General features: G+C 41.6%; 1 protein-coding gene across 1 annotated transcript; it reads right to left on the minus strand.

The window, feature by feature from the left end:
• Positions 1 to 168: 168 nt before the first annotated feature.
• On the minus strand, positions 169 to 20,796 carry MCM6 (minichromosome maintenance complex component 6). The gene is made up of 17 exons (XM_081170537.1): positions 20,612 to 20,796; positions 18,961 to 19,107; positions 18,303 to 18,413; positions 17,292 to 17,541; positions 14,997 to 15,162; positions 13,897 to 14,042; positions 13,050 to 13,200; positions 11,808 to 11,949; positions 10,576 to 10,717; positions 10,368 to 10,475; positions 9,179 to 9,334; positions 7,644 to 7,772; positions 6,667 to 6,828; positions 5,855 to 5,990; positions 2,168 to 2,332; positions 1,477 to 1,616; positions 169 to 661 (listed from the first exon to the last, which is right to left on the minus strand). The coding sequence occupies exons 1-17, from the start codon at positions 20,728 to 20,730 to the stop codon at positions 545 to 547; spliced, it is 2,487 nt and encodes an 828-aa protein (XP_081026663.1). The 5' UTR covers positions 20,731 to 20,796; the 3' UTR covers positions 169 to 544.
• Positions 20,797 to 21,404: the final 608 nt, after the last annotated feature.

Here is a 21,404-nt window from a genome sequence, read left to right on the forward strand (position 1 = left end):
CTGTGTGAGGGTGAAATCATCATATTCATACGAAGTCCAAAACATTTAAGCCTATAATTCAAGCATTGAACAACAGATACCAAATCCGGTTTGGAGCCATAACCTTATAGAATCCTATTTAAAGTGGCGTTTGGGCCTATTTCTGTAGTGAAAAAGAAAAAGAAATCATTTTGTATATAAGGAATACTTTATTTTTCACAAATTAAGACAGGAGTCAAGGGGACCTACAACATAAGATTATGCTACAGAGATGCAGGAAAAGATATGTAAAAAGCATAAAAGGAGCATGAGGATATGGAAGTTTTGTTCTAAAAAGCTGCCCTGTTAGGTTGCAGGACCCTTTTTCTGGAAAGGAATGGAGAAGCTTTTCCCTTAATAAAAGAGAATTAAAAAGAGAAGGTGGGTGAATTATGTGACAAAGCTTTTTTTGGGTAGCCAACTATGTACAACAGTGATAGACAGATAAGATCTAAAATTAGCCAGTTGCGTGCTGGTCTCCAATAGGGAATGGATAGGTTGTGACTGTAGAATTGTTTCATAATCTCTAGTCTTCCAACAAGTAGTTAGGATTAACTACAAGGTAAGGGTCTTCTTCATCCATGCTCTGTCCTTCCACGGAATCTTTCAGCCCTGTCTGTGTGAGCTCAATTAGAATGTGGTCCTGAAATACAGAGAGCCTCAGTCAGGCCATGTTCTGAAGAGTCCTAGGTCACACGTTGTAAGACACCCCAGTCACAAGCATACTTACTTCAAAGGAATGCCATTGCTTTAAAGCAGGATTTACAGTGGTACCTCGGGTTACATACACTTCAGGTTACATACGCTTCAGGTTACAGACTCCACTAACCCAGAAATAGTACCTCGGGTTAAAAACTTTAATTCAGGATGAGAATAGAAATCGCACAGTGGCGGCGCAGCAACAGCGGGAGGCCCCATTAGCTAAAGTGGTGCTTCAGGTTAAGAACAGTTTCAGGTTAAAAACAGACCTCCAGAACGAATTAAGTAAGTAACCAGAGGTACCACTGTACTTCCAACTGAGCAATTAATATCATGCCCTCTTCATCTCCATTTCTCACAAAACGTATGTGCGCTTATGTGCACCAGAATTAAAAGCTACCACCAACAGCTCATCACGTGCATTCTTCTGCATATCTACTTGGAAGAATGTACTACTGAGTCAGTGAACTCACACCCAAGTATGTACAGTATTGTAACCTTAGATTACAATCATATGCACACTTACCTGGAACGAAGCTCCACTAAACACAACAGGACATGCAATTCTGTATATACTTACTTGGAAGCAAGACAGATTTAACACAGTGCCATGTGTCACAAGGTAAACATGCATATAGGATGGGGCACTGAGCTAATCAAAGTCCACATTATTTTTATCACGATATATTTTATCATGGAATTTAAAGTAGGATTTTTACTTCAAAAAAACCTTACAATTTCAGGGATAAGTGTACGTACATAGTGTGTAAGACGATGGATCACTTTTTCTATTATCATCTTCTTATTTATCAGTTCTTCTTCAGAATCTATTTCTGATTCAATTTCCTTTAAATACCAGTTGATAAGTTCACTCTTTTTTAAGGAGGCGTCATCATCTTCTGCAGGAAGAAAAGAAAGCAAGGTGATGATGATGAATGATGATAAAACACTCTGAAATCCCAGACTGACTGCCTCAAAAATGTTTCAAACATGATTCAGGAAGTCAAGACACCATATAAGGAAAACTCTTGCCGGCAGCATGGAAGGGGAGCTGGACTTTGTTTATTATTTACAGCTAAGACCTTCCAACCCAGGATTTATATTTTTGGGGGAGTGGGGGGGAAGAGCAGAGGGGAATTGAACTTGCTGATCCAAATTGCTGAATTGAGCCCCAAATCAAATTTGGCAGGCTGTCTGCAACCCTACTTCCTTCCCCCACTCTTGCTACAGTTAGCATTAAGGGGAAATCATCTTGTAATGCTAAGTCGGAGGGTGGGAGGAGATGATTTCATGGGGACTGTAGCTGGGGAGGGATGGCTTAAACCACATAACCCCACACACTGCAATTCTGAGACCTTCCCAGTGGCTTGCACTTGGATATCAAAGAACGTGCAATGTGATTACTAAGCATGTACTTAATTCCGCACGCACCAAGACAACGATTTCTTACCTTCTTCCGATTTTCTCAGATGCATTACAATGAGGTTTGAGATTCGGCGATATTCAGGGAAACTAAGCCTTAGGGAAGCCTTTGGTGCCACACCCTTGCTCAGATCATCTGCATGTCCATTGATACCATTCACCAAGCCATTAACGACTGCAGTGTCTCCATCTCCTGAGCACAGAAAGTTTTTGTACACATTATGCCAAGGTGGGGACAGAAGCCAGAGTACAGTGGTGCCTCGCAAGACGAATGCCTTGCAAGACGAAAAATTCGCTAGACGAAAGGGTTTTGCGGTTTTTGAGCTGCTTCGCAAGACAAATTTCCCTATGGGCTTGCTTTGCAAGACGAAAATGTCTTGTGTTTTTTGCAAGTTTGTTTCCTTTTTCTTAACACTGTTAATACAGTTGCGACTTGACTTCGAGGAGCAACTCATAGAACGCGGTGTGGTAGCCTTTTTTGAGGTTTTTGGCGATTTTTGAAGCTTTTGCAAAACTTTTCCAACACCGTGCTTCGCAAGACGAAAAATTTGCTAGACGAAAAAACTCACGGAACGAATTAATTTCGTCTTGCGAGGCACCACTGTAGAAGCACATCACGAATGACTTAATTGCCTGTTTTCCCCCTCTACCCAGAACAAACATTTTGAGAGTGTAGCAGTTGCATTTCTATTATATCAAATGATGTTATCTATATATTCTAGGTGGCTGAGATTTTATAGTCTTCCAAACAGATACCTTATCATTTTCGGTTCTGTAGCCATAAGGATTTCAGGGCATAGTTCTTATTTTCAAAACAATAAATATGAAAATATATGATGTCTTGTTATCTTGATTAGACCAATGCACATTACTGACTGATTTACAGCTCCATAAGATACATATCTGCTCAGAGTTAAGCCCTACTGACTTCAATGGGAGTTACTCCTTGGTAACAGATTACACGATTGTGGTCCACAGAAAGGTTCTCTTAGTAGTCCACACTAAGTCCACCACATATAAAATAAAGAACAAAGAACAAAATGCCTTCTATTTTTATTTTTTTAAACAAAACAGGTTTCAAATAAAAATCCAATTCATTTAAATCTTTTTGGTGGACTAAATACTTGTTGAGAAGATGCCAAGCAGGGAATGCCAAGCAAGAGCTCCACCACTAAAAAGGTTCCACTTGAGATCTTAAACCTACTGGCTTAAGGCAAATGCACAGCTGCTAAAAGATTCTCTGCTCCACTCTGCCTCCTGTTGCTGCTGCACTGCCAAGAAAACAAGCCAGAGCCTGACTTGTCATGAAGTCTGAACCTGAGCGTTTAGTTTTTCTCCTTCAAAACAAACCATGAGCAATAAAGCCAGGAAGAAATTTTGGTTTTCTACATGTTAGCTTGTTTTTAACCATGCTTCAAGAGTACTGGGTTTAAGTTAAACAAATCTAAAACAAAAATACTGACAAAGAATTTGGCGGAAGACTTAAGAAATCAATTAGAACAACAAACAGGGATTAAGGTAGTGAAAAAGGTGAAATACTTGGGTATTTGGGTAACTACAAAAAATATAAATTTAGTGGAAAATAATTACAATAAAACCTGGAGTGAGATTAAAAAAGATTTAGACATCTGGAGTAGATTAACACTCTCCTGGGAGGGACGAATGGCGGCCATAAAAATGAACATCCTTCCAAAAATACTATTTTTATTTCAGAATATTCCAGTAATTAGAGGAACAACAATGTTTAAGGAATGGCAGAGGACCCTGTCCAGGTTTATCTGGCAGGGGAAGAGAGCAAGAATTAAGTTTAAACTGCTCACAGACAGGAGAGAGGGGGGTTTGCTGTCCCGAATTTGCAATTATACTATGAGGCTGCATGCCTATGTTGGGTTAAGGACTGGATAGTTTTGGAAAATCTAGATGTGTTAGACCTGGAAGGATTTGATGTTAGATTTGGCTGGCACGCCTACTTATGGCAAGATAAGGGTGCATAAGGGATTCTCCCACCATATTGTTAGAGGAGCGTTGTTAGAGGTATGGAATAGAACTAAAAGACTGTTGGAAAAGGGCATACCTTGGTGGTTATCACCAGTTAATATCTCATCTCTTAAAAATTTAAACACGAGAACCCAAAGATGGACTTACGAAGATCTCCTGACCAAATCGGATAAAATCATATGAAGAACTAAAGGATAAGTCAATAGGGTGGCTACAGGTTCACCAAATTAATGCCCTATGGAACGAACACAAAAAAATAGGGATGAATGAGAAAAAATCAAAATTCCAGGTGGAAATATTAGAAGGAAAGAGTAAGCTTTTATCTAAAATGTACAATCAATTACTGGAATGGGATACTAAAGACGAGGAGGTGAAGGAGGTCATGATAAAGTGGGCCATAGATTTGGGATATAGTTTAGAATATGAGAGATGGGTGAAACTTTGGACTAAGGATATGAAATTTACAGCATGCGTTAGCCTCCGAGAAAATATGGAAAAAATGATGTATCGTTGGCATATTACTCCTGTCAAGCTTGGAAAAATGTACAAGACTGGAGACAAAAGATGTTGGAAATGTAAAAAAAAAAAGAGGGCGAATTCTATCATATGTGGTGGTCATGTGAAGAAGTGAAGAGGTTCTGGGGTTCTATTTATGATGAATTGAAAAAGATACTGAAATACACATTTCCTAAAAAGCCAGAAGCATTTCTTCTGGGAATGGTCGATGAGGAGATTAGGAAAGAAGATCAAACCATGTTCCAGTATGCAACGGCAGCAGCCAGATTACTGTTGGCACAGAACTGGAAATCATCTAAAATCCCAACTCTTAGTGAATGGCAAAATAAGCTATTTGAGTACTCTGAGCTAGCAAAAATGACACAGAAGATTAGGCATCAGAGTAATAAAAACTTTATTAATGATTGGAATAAATTTATATCATATATGGAAAAAAACTTAGGTAACATTAAAATAACAGTAGGTGAACTATAGAACCTGCGAAGTAAAGATAAAGGTAGAAAGAAGGAACTGCAAGAAGGGTATCAATGTGATATAGCTTAAATCGTGGTGGAGGGAAGTCAGAACGAAGTTACGATAATTAGTACTTTTGGTGAAATGTACTTACGTCTTGATGTTTTATTTGTTTATTTTTCTGTGTTTTTTCTTTTTCTTTTTCTTGTGATTTTAAAAGAGTGAATATTGGAAATAAAATTTATTTTTTTAAAAAAAGAGTACTGGAAGAAATATATTATATAATATAATATTATATATATATATATATATATACACACATACACACACACACACACACACACACACACACACATCTATCTATCTATCTATCTATCTATCTATCTATCTATATTTCCCCCCCCCCCGGCAGATAGGCAGAACCCTAGGCTATGCAAGGCTTCAAAGGACAAAACTACAACCTGAACTGGACCCAGAAACAAGCAATTTCCAAGAATTATTTTATTATTAAGAGGTTTATTTTGTGACCTTTATCGTAACAGCTTTCAATGAGGCTATCAGGTAAAAACATTTGTCAGGTGTTCCCCAACCTGGTGCCTTCTGAATGTTCTGGATCACAGCTTCCAACAGCCCCAGCCGGCATGACCAGTGACCAGTGACAATAGGAGCTGTATTATAAAACATTCTAGAGGTCATCCCAGGTTGTAGGAGTCTGATGTAGTCTATAGTTCATCAGCAAATTACTTACTCTGAACTGCATCCTGGGCCTCAGGCTCATCAATGGCATGTTCTTCATCTTGGTCTAAATTGATATCTGGAGTTTCAACTCTGATGATGGATTTGTTCAATAACCTGAAGGCTTCCTTCACATGTTTTGGATGGACCTTTACAAATATTTAAGAAGAGTCAAGATGAACAAAGAAATAGCTGTCCAAATACACATTATTTATTTATAAAAAATTACATGCCATGAACTTGTATTAAAAAAAATCCAAGGCCGTGTACAACAAAATATACACGTGCAACAATTTACACACAATACAATTGATGGGCTCCAAAACATCTCTTGGCCATAGAAGTGACAAGAGTACTTTCCAACTTGTCCCCCTTCCTTGTGCCAAGGAGGAAGGCTCCACTAACCCTGGATTCACAGTCAAACGCCAGACACCACCATCTTCTATAACTGAAGAAAGCTAAAGATACAGTTCATAAAGTTGTTGTCTTTTACTTAACTCTCTTTCTCTCTCTGAAAGACTGAAGGCTTGTGGGCCACACAAAAACTTGCAGCTGGTCTAAAATTTCAGCTAAAAACTTCTGAGGGATAAGCATTTCCACCCCTATGTAGAAACATAAGCTAGCATTGGACTGCTTACAAACTGAACATGTAACATTCGTATAAAAGGTTTTCATTTCAAGCGACAGGAATCCCAAGATTTATGCTTAAAATGATGAGAATAAACCACGGGCATTTTTAGCTGTATGTTTAAACAGAATAAAAATGTTAAGAACAGCTGCATTGGTCAAAGCTCTGTCCTGTACTGCCCCATTAAGTTTAGCTACCTCGTCGCAGCAATGCATCCGTGCCATTGCTTCCGATAGCCGAATCATGCTTTCCAGCTGCCGCACTGTGATTCTCCATGACGATTTTGTAATGCCGGAACCATCCCTCTGGCGAAGGCGCTTATATTGTTCAACTATAAAATCCTCCGACTCCTTAGAAATCTATTGGAGAACGAATGAAGGGATAATGTGGTAAGCTATAGTGAAACTGTGCACCACTTCCCATTTATAAACTTCATATATTCATTGGGGCGGGAGAGTCAAACTTCTATTACAAACTAGATCGACAGCTGGATAGGGATTCGACATTTATTTGCAATGAACAACAAGAAAGAATCAGTCTAAAAAAATCATTGCGCAATTAAAATGTGCCTGTCTACTGTGATTGACAAGAGTGGCACAAAAATACAGTACAAAATTATTTATTTATGGTATTTATATGCCATCTTTCCTCCAAGGGGCTCAAGGTGGCATGCACAGTCTGTCCCCCATCCCCTTTTTCTCTTCACAGCAACCCTGTGAGTGACTGGCCCAAGGTCACCATGCGAGCTTCATGGCTGAGTGGGGATTCCTACGCTGGTCTCCCTAGCCCAACACTCCAACCGCTGCACCACAATGGCTCACCTGAACACTTCTTGCTGCATCAAACAACAGACACACTAAACTCTAGGCAAACACAACTGGCTCCAAATTGCTGCCACAGAAGTAGATACCAGTTACACTAAATCCTAATTAACCAGGCATGCTCATATGTGAGCCTGAGCAACTATGTCGAAGTCAAAGTAACCACTATACGTTTGGTATCAGTTCAGGTTTCTCATGCCATGCTGTGCTCAAACTCTCTGGAATCACAGATCTCGTAGAGTTGGAAGGGACCACAAGAGCCATCTAGTCTAATCCCCATGACCCTGGGATTAAGAGTCTCACGCTCTATTGACTGAGCTATCCCAACCTAATGCTGAAGTCTGTCTCATTACCTTGGGTTTAAACTGCCTGGCAAAGAGAAGATACCTTCGGATGTCATCTAGCGAATACAGGCGATCAATCGATTCGTCTATCCTAGAATGAAGATCCACAATGCGTCTTGCAATGGCATAATCTGTAACCTGAAGGGGGGTAGGTTTTGGTCAGAATACATGAACTAAAGTTATAACAAATCATTAACAAAACAACAGAATAACAATGATGCACCCAGGAACTGCCAAAACGTTTGAGGACATCTCGATGGTTGTTTAGGTAACGCAAGCAGTTCAAATGAAACTGAGCTGTCCAAAACATGAATAGATACCAAATTAGTCCAGTCAGTGAGTTCATTTGAGTCTTTAGAGGTAAAAAGAGAACACCAAAACAGATTTTTTTTATTAAAAAAAAACTACCATCTGTTGTAGAAACAATCTGTTTTACACACTTTTTAAAAGGACTAAATATTCTATTATGCACAAGCTTCCAAATAATTCCATCAGCTTAGATCCTAAGAGAGTTCTTAGAAGGAAAGTTTTCCCTCTCTTGCATCGTAGCCACCAGCTCCCCCATTACATGCCAGCTACCCTGAGATGTGTGTTTGTGTGGGATGTTTCTCCCTTCCTCCAACAATCTCCTGCACATCATCCTACATTATTCAATAATGCCCCCTAACACTCTAAAAAGGATTTTTAGTCAGGTGAACACAAGAGAGATGGGGAACTTTCCTTCCACAACTTTCTTGAGGTTGATGCAGGGGTGTAGCAAGGGTTGCATGCGGTGGGGGCGGCTCGCCCCGGGTGCCATCCCTGAGGGTGTGTGTGTGACAAAAAGGCATGTCGCCACACACGGGGGATTCTCCGCCCTGCCACCGAAGCACTCAGGGGATCACTTGCCCCGATGCTGCAGCGCGCAGGGGATCGCCCGCTCCACTGCTGATGCCACAGTGCACCCCCCTCCTGCACGGCATGGGTGTCCATGCAGCTAACTCCGTTATTGGATTAATGCAGGGGTCAGCAAACTTTTTCAGCGGGGGGCCAGTCCACCGTCCCTCAGACAATGTGGTAGGCCAGACTATATTTTTTGGGGGGGAAATATGAATGAATTCCTATGCCCCACAAATAACCCAGAGATGCATTTTAAATAAAAACACACATTCTACTCATGTAAAAACACCAGGCAGGCCCCACAAATAACCCAGAGATGCATTTTAAATAAAAGGACATATTCTACTCATGTAAAAACACACCGATTCCCAGACCACCGATTTCCCAAGATAAAATTGCATCTGCCACATTGTTGTAAGATGTTCAGGTTATGATACTCCCACCCCATATGTGCCACTGTGTAAGCAATGGGCAGACTAAGACAGAAATGTAGCAATGGTTGTGGGGGAAGCAAAGACACACACATGCCAATGGAAGGGATTAAAATGCACCAATGGGAAGAGTATGAATGGGTAAAAAAAGAGAATTCCTAGACAACTGCATTTATAACTTGCATATTTCTGAGTCTAAAATGCATAATATACAGTATGTAGGTTACACATTACCTCATTGCATTCATCCACAAGAATAAAGAAGAGATCAAATCGAGACATGATGGGGGCTGATAGGTTTATGTTCTGTTTCAGAGACTTTGCTCTATCATAACGTCCACCAACTGGGTTAGCTGCGGCCAAAATAGAGGTCCTGGCATTCAGAGTAGCCTGTTAAAACAAGAACATGTTTGTTTGCTTTTCCTAAGCAGTGTAGATTTGTTTACAAATTACATAAAGAAAAAGTGTTGGGGAAGAAAACACAGCAGTTTCAATGGTGCCTGGGCGCCAGTTTGATCAATCATGTAAAAAACATCCTCCACCCTAGCAAAATACATCAGTAGGAAAATAATTTCCAAGAACACTGTATAAGACGATAGTAAAGCATTTATTATATTTTCCCTGCAACATTTATAACAAAGGTGAAAATCAGAACATTTCATTGCAGGCTACTTTCTTCACTGTTTATGTGGATGGGCTTTTTAAAAGGAATACATTCTACTGCTGTTTAAGGCCATCAACATGCCCCTAATTATCAGGTGCTTAAGTCACTAACTTCATGAAATTATGGACACCTAACTTGATGTATATTGCAGCCCAATTGTTAACTTTCTTGCTTAGAAGCATGTCCTACTGGGTTCAATGGAGCTTGCTCCCAAAAAAAGCCTGCAAAGGATTATAGCTCAATTATCCAGTTTTTCACAGTGGGACAGATTTCTGGAAGAAATGTTTAACAGGAGTGACCAGCATGGAAAGTTGGGTGTTGTGCAGATGTCATCCAACTGTAGTGCTCCTGCTGCTTTCCTGGATGGGGTGGGGCAGAAAAACCATGAGGTTGGGACTATTGCAGGACTCTCATAGCCACTAACTTCCTGCCACCCTCTGGGCCCCTGCACTGGTCCAGGTAAGCAGCAATATTACTGCTGCTGCTGCCAGGCTTAATTTTGACGTTGAGTTGTGGAAGAGGAAGATATCCTGTTCTGGATATGGACTACAGACTGCCACCCTCTTCTAGAAGCGTTCAGTTGTAAGAAAAGTTCCTTAGTTCATCTAATGGAATGAAACTATTTGACAAAAAATGGGAAGGGTGGAAAGAAGATCTGGCCCAAAGGTCACTGGAGAAGCAAAGAAATCTCTCTCCAATACCATACACATTAATCTGAACAAAGGATACACAAAGTTCAAGCAACACACAGCCACTTACCTTAACTCCTGCTTTAGTAATGGATATAGTCTGCTGCTCCATAGCTTCGTGAATGGCAACTTGATCCCTCATATCCATTTTGTCAAATTCATCAATGCAACAGACTCCCTAAGAGAGAGTGCAGATTCAACAACTGTACTTCCGCACTTGAAAACAAAAGGGGCCCCTCCTTTCAGAGCTACTAAATACTATGCATTGGATAACTTACGTTATCTGCCAACATTAGAGCTCCAGCTTCAATGACAAATTCATAGGACTCTTCGTCTTTCACAACAGCAGCCGTTAAGCCAGCAGCGCTAGAGGCCTTTCCACTGGTGTAGACAGCTCGGGGGCTGAACTCCTCCACATGCCTGTTGGTTCAAATTGGCAGGCTACTCAGCAAGTCGCATCAGAAAGGGCAACACAAACACTACCGTTGACTTTAAAGTTTTGAAGGCTACAGGGCTCTAAATTACCTAGCTGATTATTCGATAGCCATGAGCAAGGGGGGGAGCAAGCCTATTTAGTAATTCCTTTTATTACATCAAGAAAGTAGTTTTTGTTCCAACAAGTAGCAGCACCCTGCTCCGTGTTTAAGATCTCCTGCAGAGGCCCTTCTCCTTGTATTCCTTCCATCAGGAGAATGGAGGGCATCTACCGGGGGTGGGGGGCTTTCTCAGCAGTCATAATGGAGGGCACTCTCCCCACAAGGAGGTTGGCATCAAAACTGTTATCATTTCAGTGCCAGGTTATGAACAGTCTTTTTCACCTAGGCATTTTTAGATATTCTAGTCATATTAGCAGAAATTGAGTGATATTTGTAAAGAAAACGATTAGAGGAATACATACAAAGCAGAAAGAAATGATATTATACAATTCAAATCTGTGTTTAAAAAGAATGTTTATATTATGAGAATGGGTATAATAAGAAGGATGGGAAGGATTGTGTGGATGAACACTTTTATTGTGTAAATAATGTTGTCTTCTCTTGTCTTTTCTTCTTTTGATTTTTTTATTTCTTATCTTTGTTATTTCTTTTCCTTTTTTTATAACAGTACTTTATAAATTTTCTATTTACTACCTAATTTTCTTTTTCTTCATATGTAAAGAGATAGCACATGTTTGTATAGATATGTAATTTTTTAATCAATAAAGAATATACATAGTCATGTTTTTTATTTTTGAAAGTCTCTACAACCCCAATAACAACATCTTCTTGGTGCACCACAAATTTAAAAGACAACAAAAAACAACTACAATCCAAAACCAGAATAACTGGTAAAGAGACAGAAAAGACCAACACAGAAATCAGCATAAAGCCACTGTTTTACAGAGGAAACAATCCTATATCCTATTACCAAAGACTAAATCTCCTGAACACAACATACACAAACAAGTACTTGTAGCCAGCTACCTAGTGACAATGCAAGTTAACCGTACGCTAGTTCGCAAGAAACTTACTTAAGAAATTGACTCTTGGCAGTACTCGGATCACCAACAATACAAACGTTGATGTCACCACGAAGTGAAGTGCTTTCTGCTGTTGTCTTAGGAACGCCACCAAACAGCATGAGTAAAACCCCTCGCTTAACTTCATCATTACCTGCATCACAATAACTAACAGTTAGTTTTGGGGACGCTCACATTTAGAGTCAATTCTAAGAACACAATGCAGGAGAAAAGCTTAGATTCTAGTTGTTGTTATGGGCTGGCTTCAGACAGTAATTCAAAATTCAAACAAGTTTCTTCAGGGACTGGTTAAATCTCTGACAAGCTACTGTTCTGACTGAGCAGCATCAGCCTGGTGGATAGCCACAAGAAAGTCTCAAAATCATAGCTGCTTCACTTTTTTAAAAAAAAAGATATTTATTAAGGTTTTCAAAATATTACAAAAATAAAAAATAAAACTACAAAATGAAAATAGTTAAAAACAATTCAGTCTTTCAATCACTTATCTTTCATTTGCTTATTTCCCGGACCTCCTCACGCCTCCCTTTTCTGTATTCCAATTCAGTTTGTTAGTTCAGCAGATCCCTCCCCTCTTTGTTAAAATCATAGCTGCTTCATCACCTCTCCCCGATATGGCATTAAAATGCAAACAAGGGACGTGATCGCTAAACATACTTAAATATTACAGTTCAGATTTATTTGTGTTGGACAGAGTGATTACCAAGATAACACAGCAGTCAACAGGAATAAGCTATCTTAAACGGTCTATAAATCAGAGTTCAGGGTTATAATCATCTTTTAGAGCAGAGGTTACTGAATAAGGAAAAGCCAGAGAAGTTATCTGTACAGATTAAAACCCACAATTACAGGATCATGTTCTCACAGCAAAGTTTGAAGTAAAAGGTAAAACAAAACTAGGGGCTCTTCTTTCCACAGTCCCATGAAAAAAGTATGCACAGAAAAGCAGCATTATGTATTTGCAAAAACTGCCAGGAAACAGGCAATAATCTTAAAATGACTGCATGTAACTCTCAATTGCTGTATTCCTATCTTACTCTCTGGGTACAACGCCACAAATGACATAGAGGAAACAAAATTCACAGTTTTGATACCTCCTGTTCAGAAGGGATAACAAAACAAAAAAAGACATGAATAAATATTAGACAATAGGAATTTAATTTGAAAGCTTCCAGCTGACCTAGAAAATTAGTCAACGATAGCAATCATTACTATGGCTCCACAATTAGATCTTACCATGTATCGTTGGAAAGAGGCTGGTACAAAGGTTGTGATAAAGGTTTTTATCCTGGCTCATTTCAAATACTTTTTCCCACTCCTTTACTGACATCTGGTTTTTAATGCTTTCTGCAGTCTGTTCTTCATCTCGCAGCTCTTTGCCACCAAACTAAAACAAAGAGGGTTGAGGGAAAATATATAAAAATGCAAATATATTGCAGAGACTAGAAAATAACTTAAGTTGGACGCTGGGGGGCTCCAGATGCTGTTGAACTCTTAACCCCCACTAGCCCCAATGTTCAGGGGTGACGGGGAATGTAATTAAGCAACATCTGGATGGGCACAGATTTCCTATCCCTGCCTTAAGGCAAAGGTGGGAAGTATGTCACAAGAGGACTTTAAACTAAATATCTCCAAAACGAGACCATTTAGGGATGGATCTAAACATTCAACATGTGGCAGCAGAATGCAATAAAATATTTCAGGTTATAGCTGGGAGAATACTCCCCCAAGCGGATGAGGTTGGAAGGTTCTAGCCCAGAATTTGGTCCGCTGTTCTAGTTCTTGAATAAGAGTATCTAAAAAGGGTCCAATCTACCACTTTACTCTATTGCAGTGGTTCTCAACCTGTGGGTCAACTCCCATCATCCCTGAGCTCTGGCCTTGCTAGCTAGGGGTGATGGGAGTTGTAGTTCAACATCTGGGGACCCACAGGTTGAGAAAGGCTGCTCTATTGCTTGGCGTAATGATACACTGAAAGGGCACAGAAGGCGCTCACCTTTCCTGGGGACAAGAGAACCAAATCCTATCATTAATATATTCAAGAAAAATATTCTGGAAGCTCCTCTTCCTGAGTAAGGCTTACCCTTGGGTTCGTTGGTGCAACGTAACATGCTAGAAAGACCAATTTATAGGATAACTCTCTGACTCCAAGTGCACGAAGTCCTCTGACACCTTCAGTTTCATAGCCTTCTTTCCCACTCACACGAGAGCCAGTTTCTGCACGGACACCTATAAGAGCAAGACCTGTTTTAAGTTCTGCTCCAGGAACATGTGGTCATTTTCAGCCTACGCCCTATGTGGGGCTGCCCTTGAGACTGACCCAGAAACTCCAGCGGGTGCAGAATGCCGCAGCGAGGCTCCTCACAGAGGCTCCTTGCCGAGGGATCACATTCACTCGGTGCTGTACCAGCTGCACTGGCTCCCGATGGAGTACAGGATCAGGTTTAAGGTGCTGGTTTTAACTTTAAAGCCCTATACGGCCTAGGAACCTCGTACCTACAAGACCGCCTCTCCTGGTACGTCCCACAGAGGACCTTATGGTCTTCAAATAAAAACATCTTGGAGATCCCGGGCCACAGGGAGGTTAGGCTGGCCTCAACCAGAGCCAGGGCTTTTTCGGTCGTGGCCCCAATCTAGTGGAACGCTGTGTCACAAGAGACTAGGGCCCTGTGGGACTTGACATCTTTCCGCAGGGCCTGCAAGACAGAGCTGTTCCATCTGGCCTTTGGCCAAGGCACAGTCTGACCCCCTCTCTCCTTCTGTAATCTTCATAGAACTCTAGCCCAATGGTTGCCATTAATTTGATTCTGAACTGATTTTAGAATGTATTTCAATTAATTGACTGTGATTTTATGTAAACTGTGCTATTTTTACTGTTGTTAGCCGCTCTGAGCCCAGCTTTGGCTGGGGAGTGCAGGATATAAATAAACAATTATTATTATTATTATTATTATTACACATTTGAAAAAGGCAGAAAGGCACAGCTCTTCACTTTGGAATGTAGGTGGTAATAGCAAAGCCTGTACCGAACAAGCTCCCACCACAGAGAAAATAATTTGAGCCTAGCCTTTTGCTTGAAGTATACTGAAGCTGCAGTGTTTCAGGAAGGTTGTCCTACACATGCCCTTTCTTAACAAGGAAGGAGTCCCTCACACTGCTCTGCTCTGCTCAGGGTCAACCAACCTGGGGTAGACAGCTGGGACACATCAGGCACAACAATGAGGGAACCTGTGAAGTCACACTTGTCACCAGCCTGGGCCGATTCTACAGCTTCAGCCCGCAGTACCACCTCAACACTGCGAGGAATGCTTCCCCGGGGTAGCTCAGCTTGTGTCTCCTGAATACGCACCTGATGAGATAGGAAAAGCAAGCTGTCAAGAGGCAGGAAGTTATCTTATCATTACTAGTTTACCTGAAAATGTCACAAAACTGAACCCAAATGTTTCCAGCATGAAGACTACCGGGGGCGGGGGCGGGGGGGAGATAATGATGCTGCATTCCTAATGAAGTGCCTTACATTTTTTAAGAACCCAGAATTTTTGAGATTTCTAATTACCAACATCAAGTTTCTAGGAGCCCTGGTAACGGTTACAAATACCTGATTAATTTTCAGGCTCTATCTGATAGCTATCATGGAGCATCACCATAAAACAAAACTAACAGCACAGCTATTAAGCAGGTTCCCTTAAATGTCTAGATCACCCTGAGTAGGCAAAGGGCAAATCTTACAGGGAACACTGTCAGATGTGCAAGCTTGTTTCTACCATGCTGACGGCTGTGGGGAAAACTGAGAGAGTGAGGAACCAGTGGGCTTACAGATATTGTTGGACTCTGACTCCCATAAGCCTCAGCCAGCATAGTAAATGCTCAGGGGTTATGGGACCTACATTCCAACAACATGAAGGCGGAGAAGACGAGACACAAATCCACAACCCCTAGGATAGAGACTGGACAAGTGTCAATCAAAGCAACAGAAGACAACCACCAAAGAAGCAATACACCAGCAGCAAAAGATTCTGTCAAATATAACTCTTAGTCTTCCATCAATGACAAATGTCTAAGCCCGCATATTCAAAGCAGATTTTTGTTGATACACCTTTCTTCTTCTCAAGTGGAAAGCACTTTACAAATGTGACAGGTCTGTACAGCAACAAAACGCATGTGGTTCAAAATGGTAAAGTCAATAATGTTTCTAACATTGTGAAAAAATATCTAAAGAGACTAGGTGGTCCCTATAGGCTACATGATGAGATCACTTCTCAGCGCCATTGCTGATCTCTACAGCAGCTGAGACAGATTCCTAAATTTACAAGGTGCATCTTGCTCTTTGGGTTCTGAAAAACACCTGATAATTAAATACATTTTTCACTACAGAAAATTATTCTTAATAGGCTGAATATATGCACACTTTAGTTTGGATTGTGAGCTTTCCTCCCGTGAAAGGAAGGCCAGGCCCCTTCCATTTGTGCAAGGTGTATGTGTGTATATGTGCCTGACCTCTCATGCAGACAATTGCAGGGAAAAGTTACTGGGGAAATATGACTTCATCCCCTCCTTCCAGTGGGAGCATGACATGAGTGAACTCCAGTCACTTCAATTATGAAGACAAGAGAACTTTCAGGTCTGAATACAGCATTCTGGAAGACGAATGGCAGTAATTTACAAGAGCTGCCCATAAGATATTCCAGAGGGACTGCTGTGTTATCCTGCTGTAACGAAACCAATGCAGCCTTGTGGCACCTTAAAGACAAACTAATTTAATATGGCACAAGCTAGATTGCATTTCGTAAGATGCATTCACTGTATCCTTAGTTGGCAGATTTTCACTTACACACAGGAAAAACACAAAAATTGCTACATTTTATTCAAGTGCAGGTGGTGACTGTTTTCTGTACATCCGACTGACATGTGACTGCTGATGCACAGGTCGGACCCAGAAAAGGGCAAGACAGGAGTGGAACAGGGCACAGTGGACTTATGCGTGCTCCGCTGATGTGTACAAGGGCCAGGAATGGATCTCCTGTGCAAAATGTTCACCACTTGTAGTAAGAGCAAAACTTTACACTTAAAGAGACACAAGACATAATGCTAAATCACTGTTCAATCCTACATCAACAGGCCTTTACCGTCAGGCACCTGAGTTCCTTCTCCTTCCTGCATGCCAAGACTCCCGTTCCTTTCACTATAGTTTAGTTTACTATTTTATCCAAAACCAGCAAACTAAGATTTATTACCTGCAAACCAAGATGTTTGATTCTGGATTCCAAGGCAAGCATAAACTTTAGTTTGTCAATTTAGACTAAACGGCATACAATGGTTTGCCACAAACTCGTGAAAGCAGGGAGGAAATTACAGTTCATGTGGTGCCAAACCATGGTTTATTTAACTTTACAGCTGAACCAGTCAAGTATAGAAGACTAACCTGACATCACATCATGTTTTCAAACCCAGCAGAAATTCTGACAATTGCTGAATTACCTTTTGAAAGTCAACGAATCTGGATTTGTTGGTGTCCAGAAGGAACCGTTTCCTATTGGCACAAACTGGGTTTCTGCAGATGTTGGGTTGTGTGTACTTGAACTGCTGCTCAACATCTTTTATCACTGTCTGGCAATCCAGGCACAGGAATGTTCCGCTTACGAGCTCTGGGTGAACTGGGTGGGTGCGGACCACTTGCCCGCTAATACGCATTAGCGATCCAATTCGAGCTGACGTCATTTCACGAATTCTGTTTAAAGAACAAAGTCACATTCAAAAGCTCATCTGTTTTAAAATACATTCCGGAAAATCAGATAGCAAGTGCATGGCCTATTATGGTCCATTGTTGTCCAAAGAGAACCAGAACTGACAAGTACAAACTGTTCTGTAGCTAAGAACAAAGAAGTACCTGTTCTGCTCACAGCAGTTAGGTGCAAGCCAACTGAATATGGTGGGATGATTTCCTGAACTGATTTTCTGGGCCCATTTCACTAAGGGAAACCTGGAGCTAAGATGCCACCTTGAGACCCAATGGGTTTCATACTTTAATGGAAAGAAGCATTTGCCACAACACTAACCCACACAGCTAGTTCTTATTGGACAACTTTTCTTAGTCAGGACGGGCAAGAGTCTAAAGCACAGGTAGTAGGCCTCATATCTGCAAAATCGCTATCCATGTCTTCACGTAAAACATTATCAGAGTCTGAGAAAAAACTTCTCTCCATATTTCTGAAGCATACCCACATGGCAATCTCCTGCACACTTTCTTTTAACTATATAGAACACAAGGCATAAGTGTATTGTTCCCCTCACTAAAAAAGAAAAATTTGATGGGAGTATGGTTGTATGCATTAGCATCACTCCACTTGATAAACCATGTTGGCTATCAGTATAGTCTGAGGCCATTTGAAGGCTCCTGAATCGTAAATAACATCCTACAAAGAAGGAGCTTATTTGGAGTTACCTTACTAAATTGTATGCTTACATCTTTACAGTATCAATGTATCTTACTTGTGCCTGGTGGGTAGGTCCTGGAAAGCAACATAGAAGTCCTTATTGGGGGGAACATTTCCATGGTCTCTAGCAAAGGTTTTTACAGCTCGACACAAGAAAGGATAGACTCTAAAATAGAAAAACAAGTTTTAGTGATGCAAATCTATATTTTATACCCTTTGGATCAAAGTAGCAGCATACATCATGATTTTCTATCCTTTAAAGTATCTTGAAAAGTACATTGGTAAAATACAGTAATATTAAAACAAGTGAAAAATATAAAACTGTGGTCTGACAAATCTGTTTGGTTTTTTGTTCAAGTAACAACTTTGCAAACATTATTTAGTATTCCTGACTATACTTTAAAAAACCACCACCAGAGGGCTGTGAATAACAAGCACCTTTAACTGTGAAAACGTATTCCCTTCTTTCTTAATGTTACTTAGAGCAGAAATGGGGCACCTGTGACCATCCGTATGTTTTTGAACTACATCTTCCATCATCCCTAACCAAAGTCCATGCTGGCTATGGGGCGTGAGCTGGAGCCCAACTTCATCCAGAGGTCCACAGGTTCCCCAGCCTTGACTTAGAACTCCTCTAATAAAACCCAGGATGGGTAAAATAGTTATGATGGAGCCAACTATTCAATAAAACATGTTTACTGGAGCCTTCTTACCTATAGAACTCTTCTTGGATTGTGGTAGCAAGCTGCTGATTAAACTGCTCCAGATCCTCAAAGCTCACAATTAACGTGTTTCTCTCTGGACGAATCAATTCCTCTGCATCTCGCAAGTATTTAACTTCTCCATCACTGTTCTGAAATCTGAAAATAGCAATATTTTAAGGGACAGTTTGCAGGAATCGTTTCCTAAATAGTGAGTCTGTGCACATGCTACACTCTGTGCTAAGACTATAAAGAGAAAGGCTTAAAAGCTAATAATGAGACACCATCACTTGATGGGAGGGAACCCCTGCTGCTGCTGAACACCTAATGAAAAGCTGAGTTACCGCTGCGAGTAAAAATGTTCATTTTGTATAAGCTGCACACAGAATACTGAAGAGCCCTGACATTTCACTAATTATGCCACATGAAAAGGAAGGAAGCATCTAAATATGAGGAAAAAAAATACACAGACCCCAGTGGTGTGGTCATCAGATTACAAGAAATAATGATTACAGTTAGGAGGGTTGATGTAATCAGTGAAAAAATGAGAAAAAAATAGCTGCCTTTTATCAAGGAGTCCCACACTACAGCCCATTATAAGCTTTGTAGTCCTATGCAAGTTTACTCAGATGCAAAATCATTGAGCTGAATAGGATTTTACTGATTCGTAATAGTGTAGTGGTTAGTGTCTAGTGTTAGACTAGGACCTGAGAAACTAAGGTTCAAATCTCCACTTAACCACGAAACTCATTTAGGTGACCTTGGGCCAGTCATTGACTCTCAGCACACCCAACCCCACTGGGTTGTTGTGAGGCTATGGGGCAGGAAGAGAACCATGTGTAACACCTTGAGGTCCTTGAATAGAAATGTAGTCGTAAATAATTAAGTGTGCATAGGATTGCAGCTATGCAGACTGAGCCTATGTACACTTCCTCAGAAGTAAGCCTCAAAAGTGTTTAAGCTGCAGCGGCAGATTTACATTTGAGCAAAGGCAAGGTGGGGCTGTTAAAAAGCTGTTTCACAGCACTTCAAAAGGTTAACGTTATTCAGGAGGAGGCAACAGCGGATGCTGAATACTGCAAAGAAAAACCCCTACTACTATTCTTGTTTATTAAACTTATTAGTCCCCCCCCAAAAAAACCCTAACTCAAGGCGACTTACAGCAGTAAATAAATAACACGTACAATTAAAACCGGCACAAAATTAGAGTAAAATATTTATCCCTCTCTCCATGGGCGTGGCCAGGATTTATGTAGTTAAGTTTTATTTGTTTGTTTGTTTTAGGGCGGGCAACTGCGCCCCCCGTACGCCCCTCCCCCCCCAAATAAATAGGGCACACCTGTTGACATGTGGGAATGAGGCGCAATCCCAGCAATCAAACGCACTTGTCCAAACAAAACAAAACAAAAACAACAGCGTCTTAGGGCCAGGAGAAGCACGATGTCAGGGGATAAATACTATACACTCTCCCCCCCCCCGCCCCCCACTAAGGGAAAGCACAAGTGCAAAAGCTACGGGGAAGCGGATGAGCGCCGTACTTGCTCCCAGGTGGAGGGTGGCTATCTAGGCCTCTTAGCCCAGCAAAGCGCAGCGCACGACCACCGCCAAGCGCCCAACTCCGCCCCCCCCCCCCCCGTTTCGCCCTGCGGCTCCTACGACTCACGCTTCGAGGAAGTCCTGGAACAGCTTCTGGCACTTCTCGGCCACCTCGTCGCGGATTTGCTTGAGCGGTGCCGCCGCCGCTGCCGCCAGCCCAGCATCCCCCGCAGCGGCTAAATCCATGGCGGACAAGTTCTCTTTCTTTCTCTCCGGCTCGGACAGAGGGGAGAATTCGCGCCACTAGCGACGCCCTCGTGACAGCGCCCGCCAATCAGAAGCGCTCGGAGGCGGAAGCCACGCCTCACCGGAACGTCCGCCCGGGAAAACTTTTCGCGCCAAACCTGACAGCGCGGGAAACGGGGAGAGCGAGCTGAGGCGGCGTTCTGAATACGCAATAAGTGGGCGGGAACAACCTCTGCCACTTCTCAGTGTAAGAAAACACCAGTGGCGTAGCGTGGGTTGTCAGCACCCGGGGCAAGGCAAGTAATTTGCGCCCCCTAACCCGTGGATTTTAGCACTGATTTTAGCACTGCGAGTGCGAGCGCCCCCCCCCCCAAGATGTTGCGCCCGGTGCAGGGCCCCCCTGCACCCGCCCCACGCTACGCCACTGGAAAACACGCACACACACAGAAACACACGTGTGTGTGTGTGTATGTATATATATATGAAAACACACACACATACATACATATATATACGTGTGTGTGTGTGTGTGTGTGTGTGTAGATATATGTATGTGTTTTTTTTCTTGCACTGAGAAGTGGCAGAGGTGGTTCCCGCAGAAAATTTTGGTCGGTATTGGCAGAAGGGGAATCTCCTGGCCACCTGCCATAGAGGCTTTAGCGGAGATTCCTGCA

Source organism: Podarcis bocagei, assembly GCF_964188305.1.
Source record: "Podarcis bocagei genome assembly, chromosome: 1".
NCBI classification, from domain to species: Eukaryota; Metazoa; Chordata; class Lepidosauria; order Squamata; family Lacertidae; genus Podarcis; species Podarcis bocagei.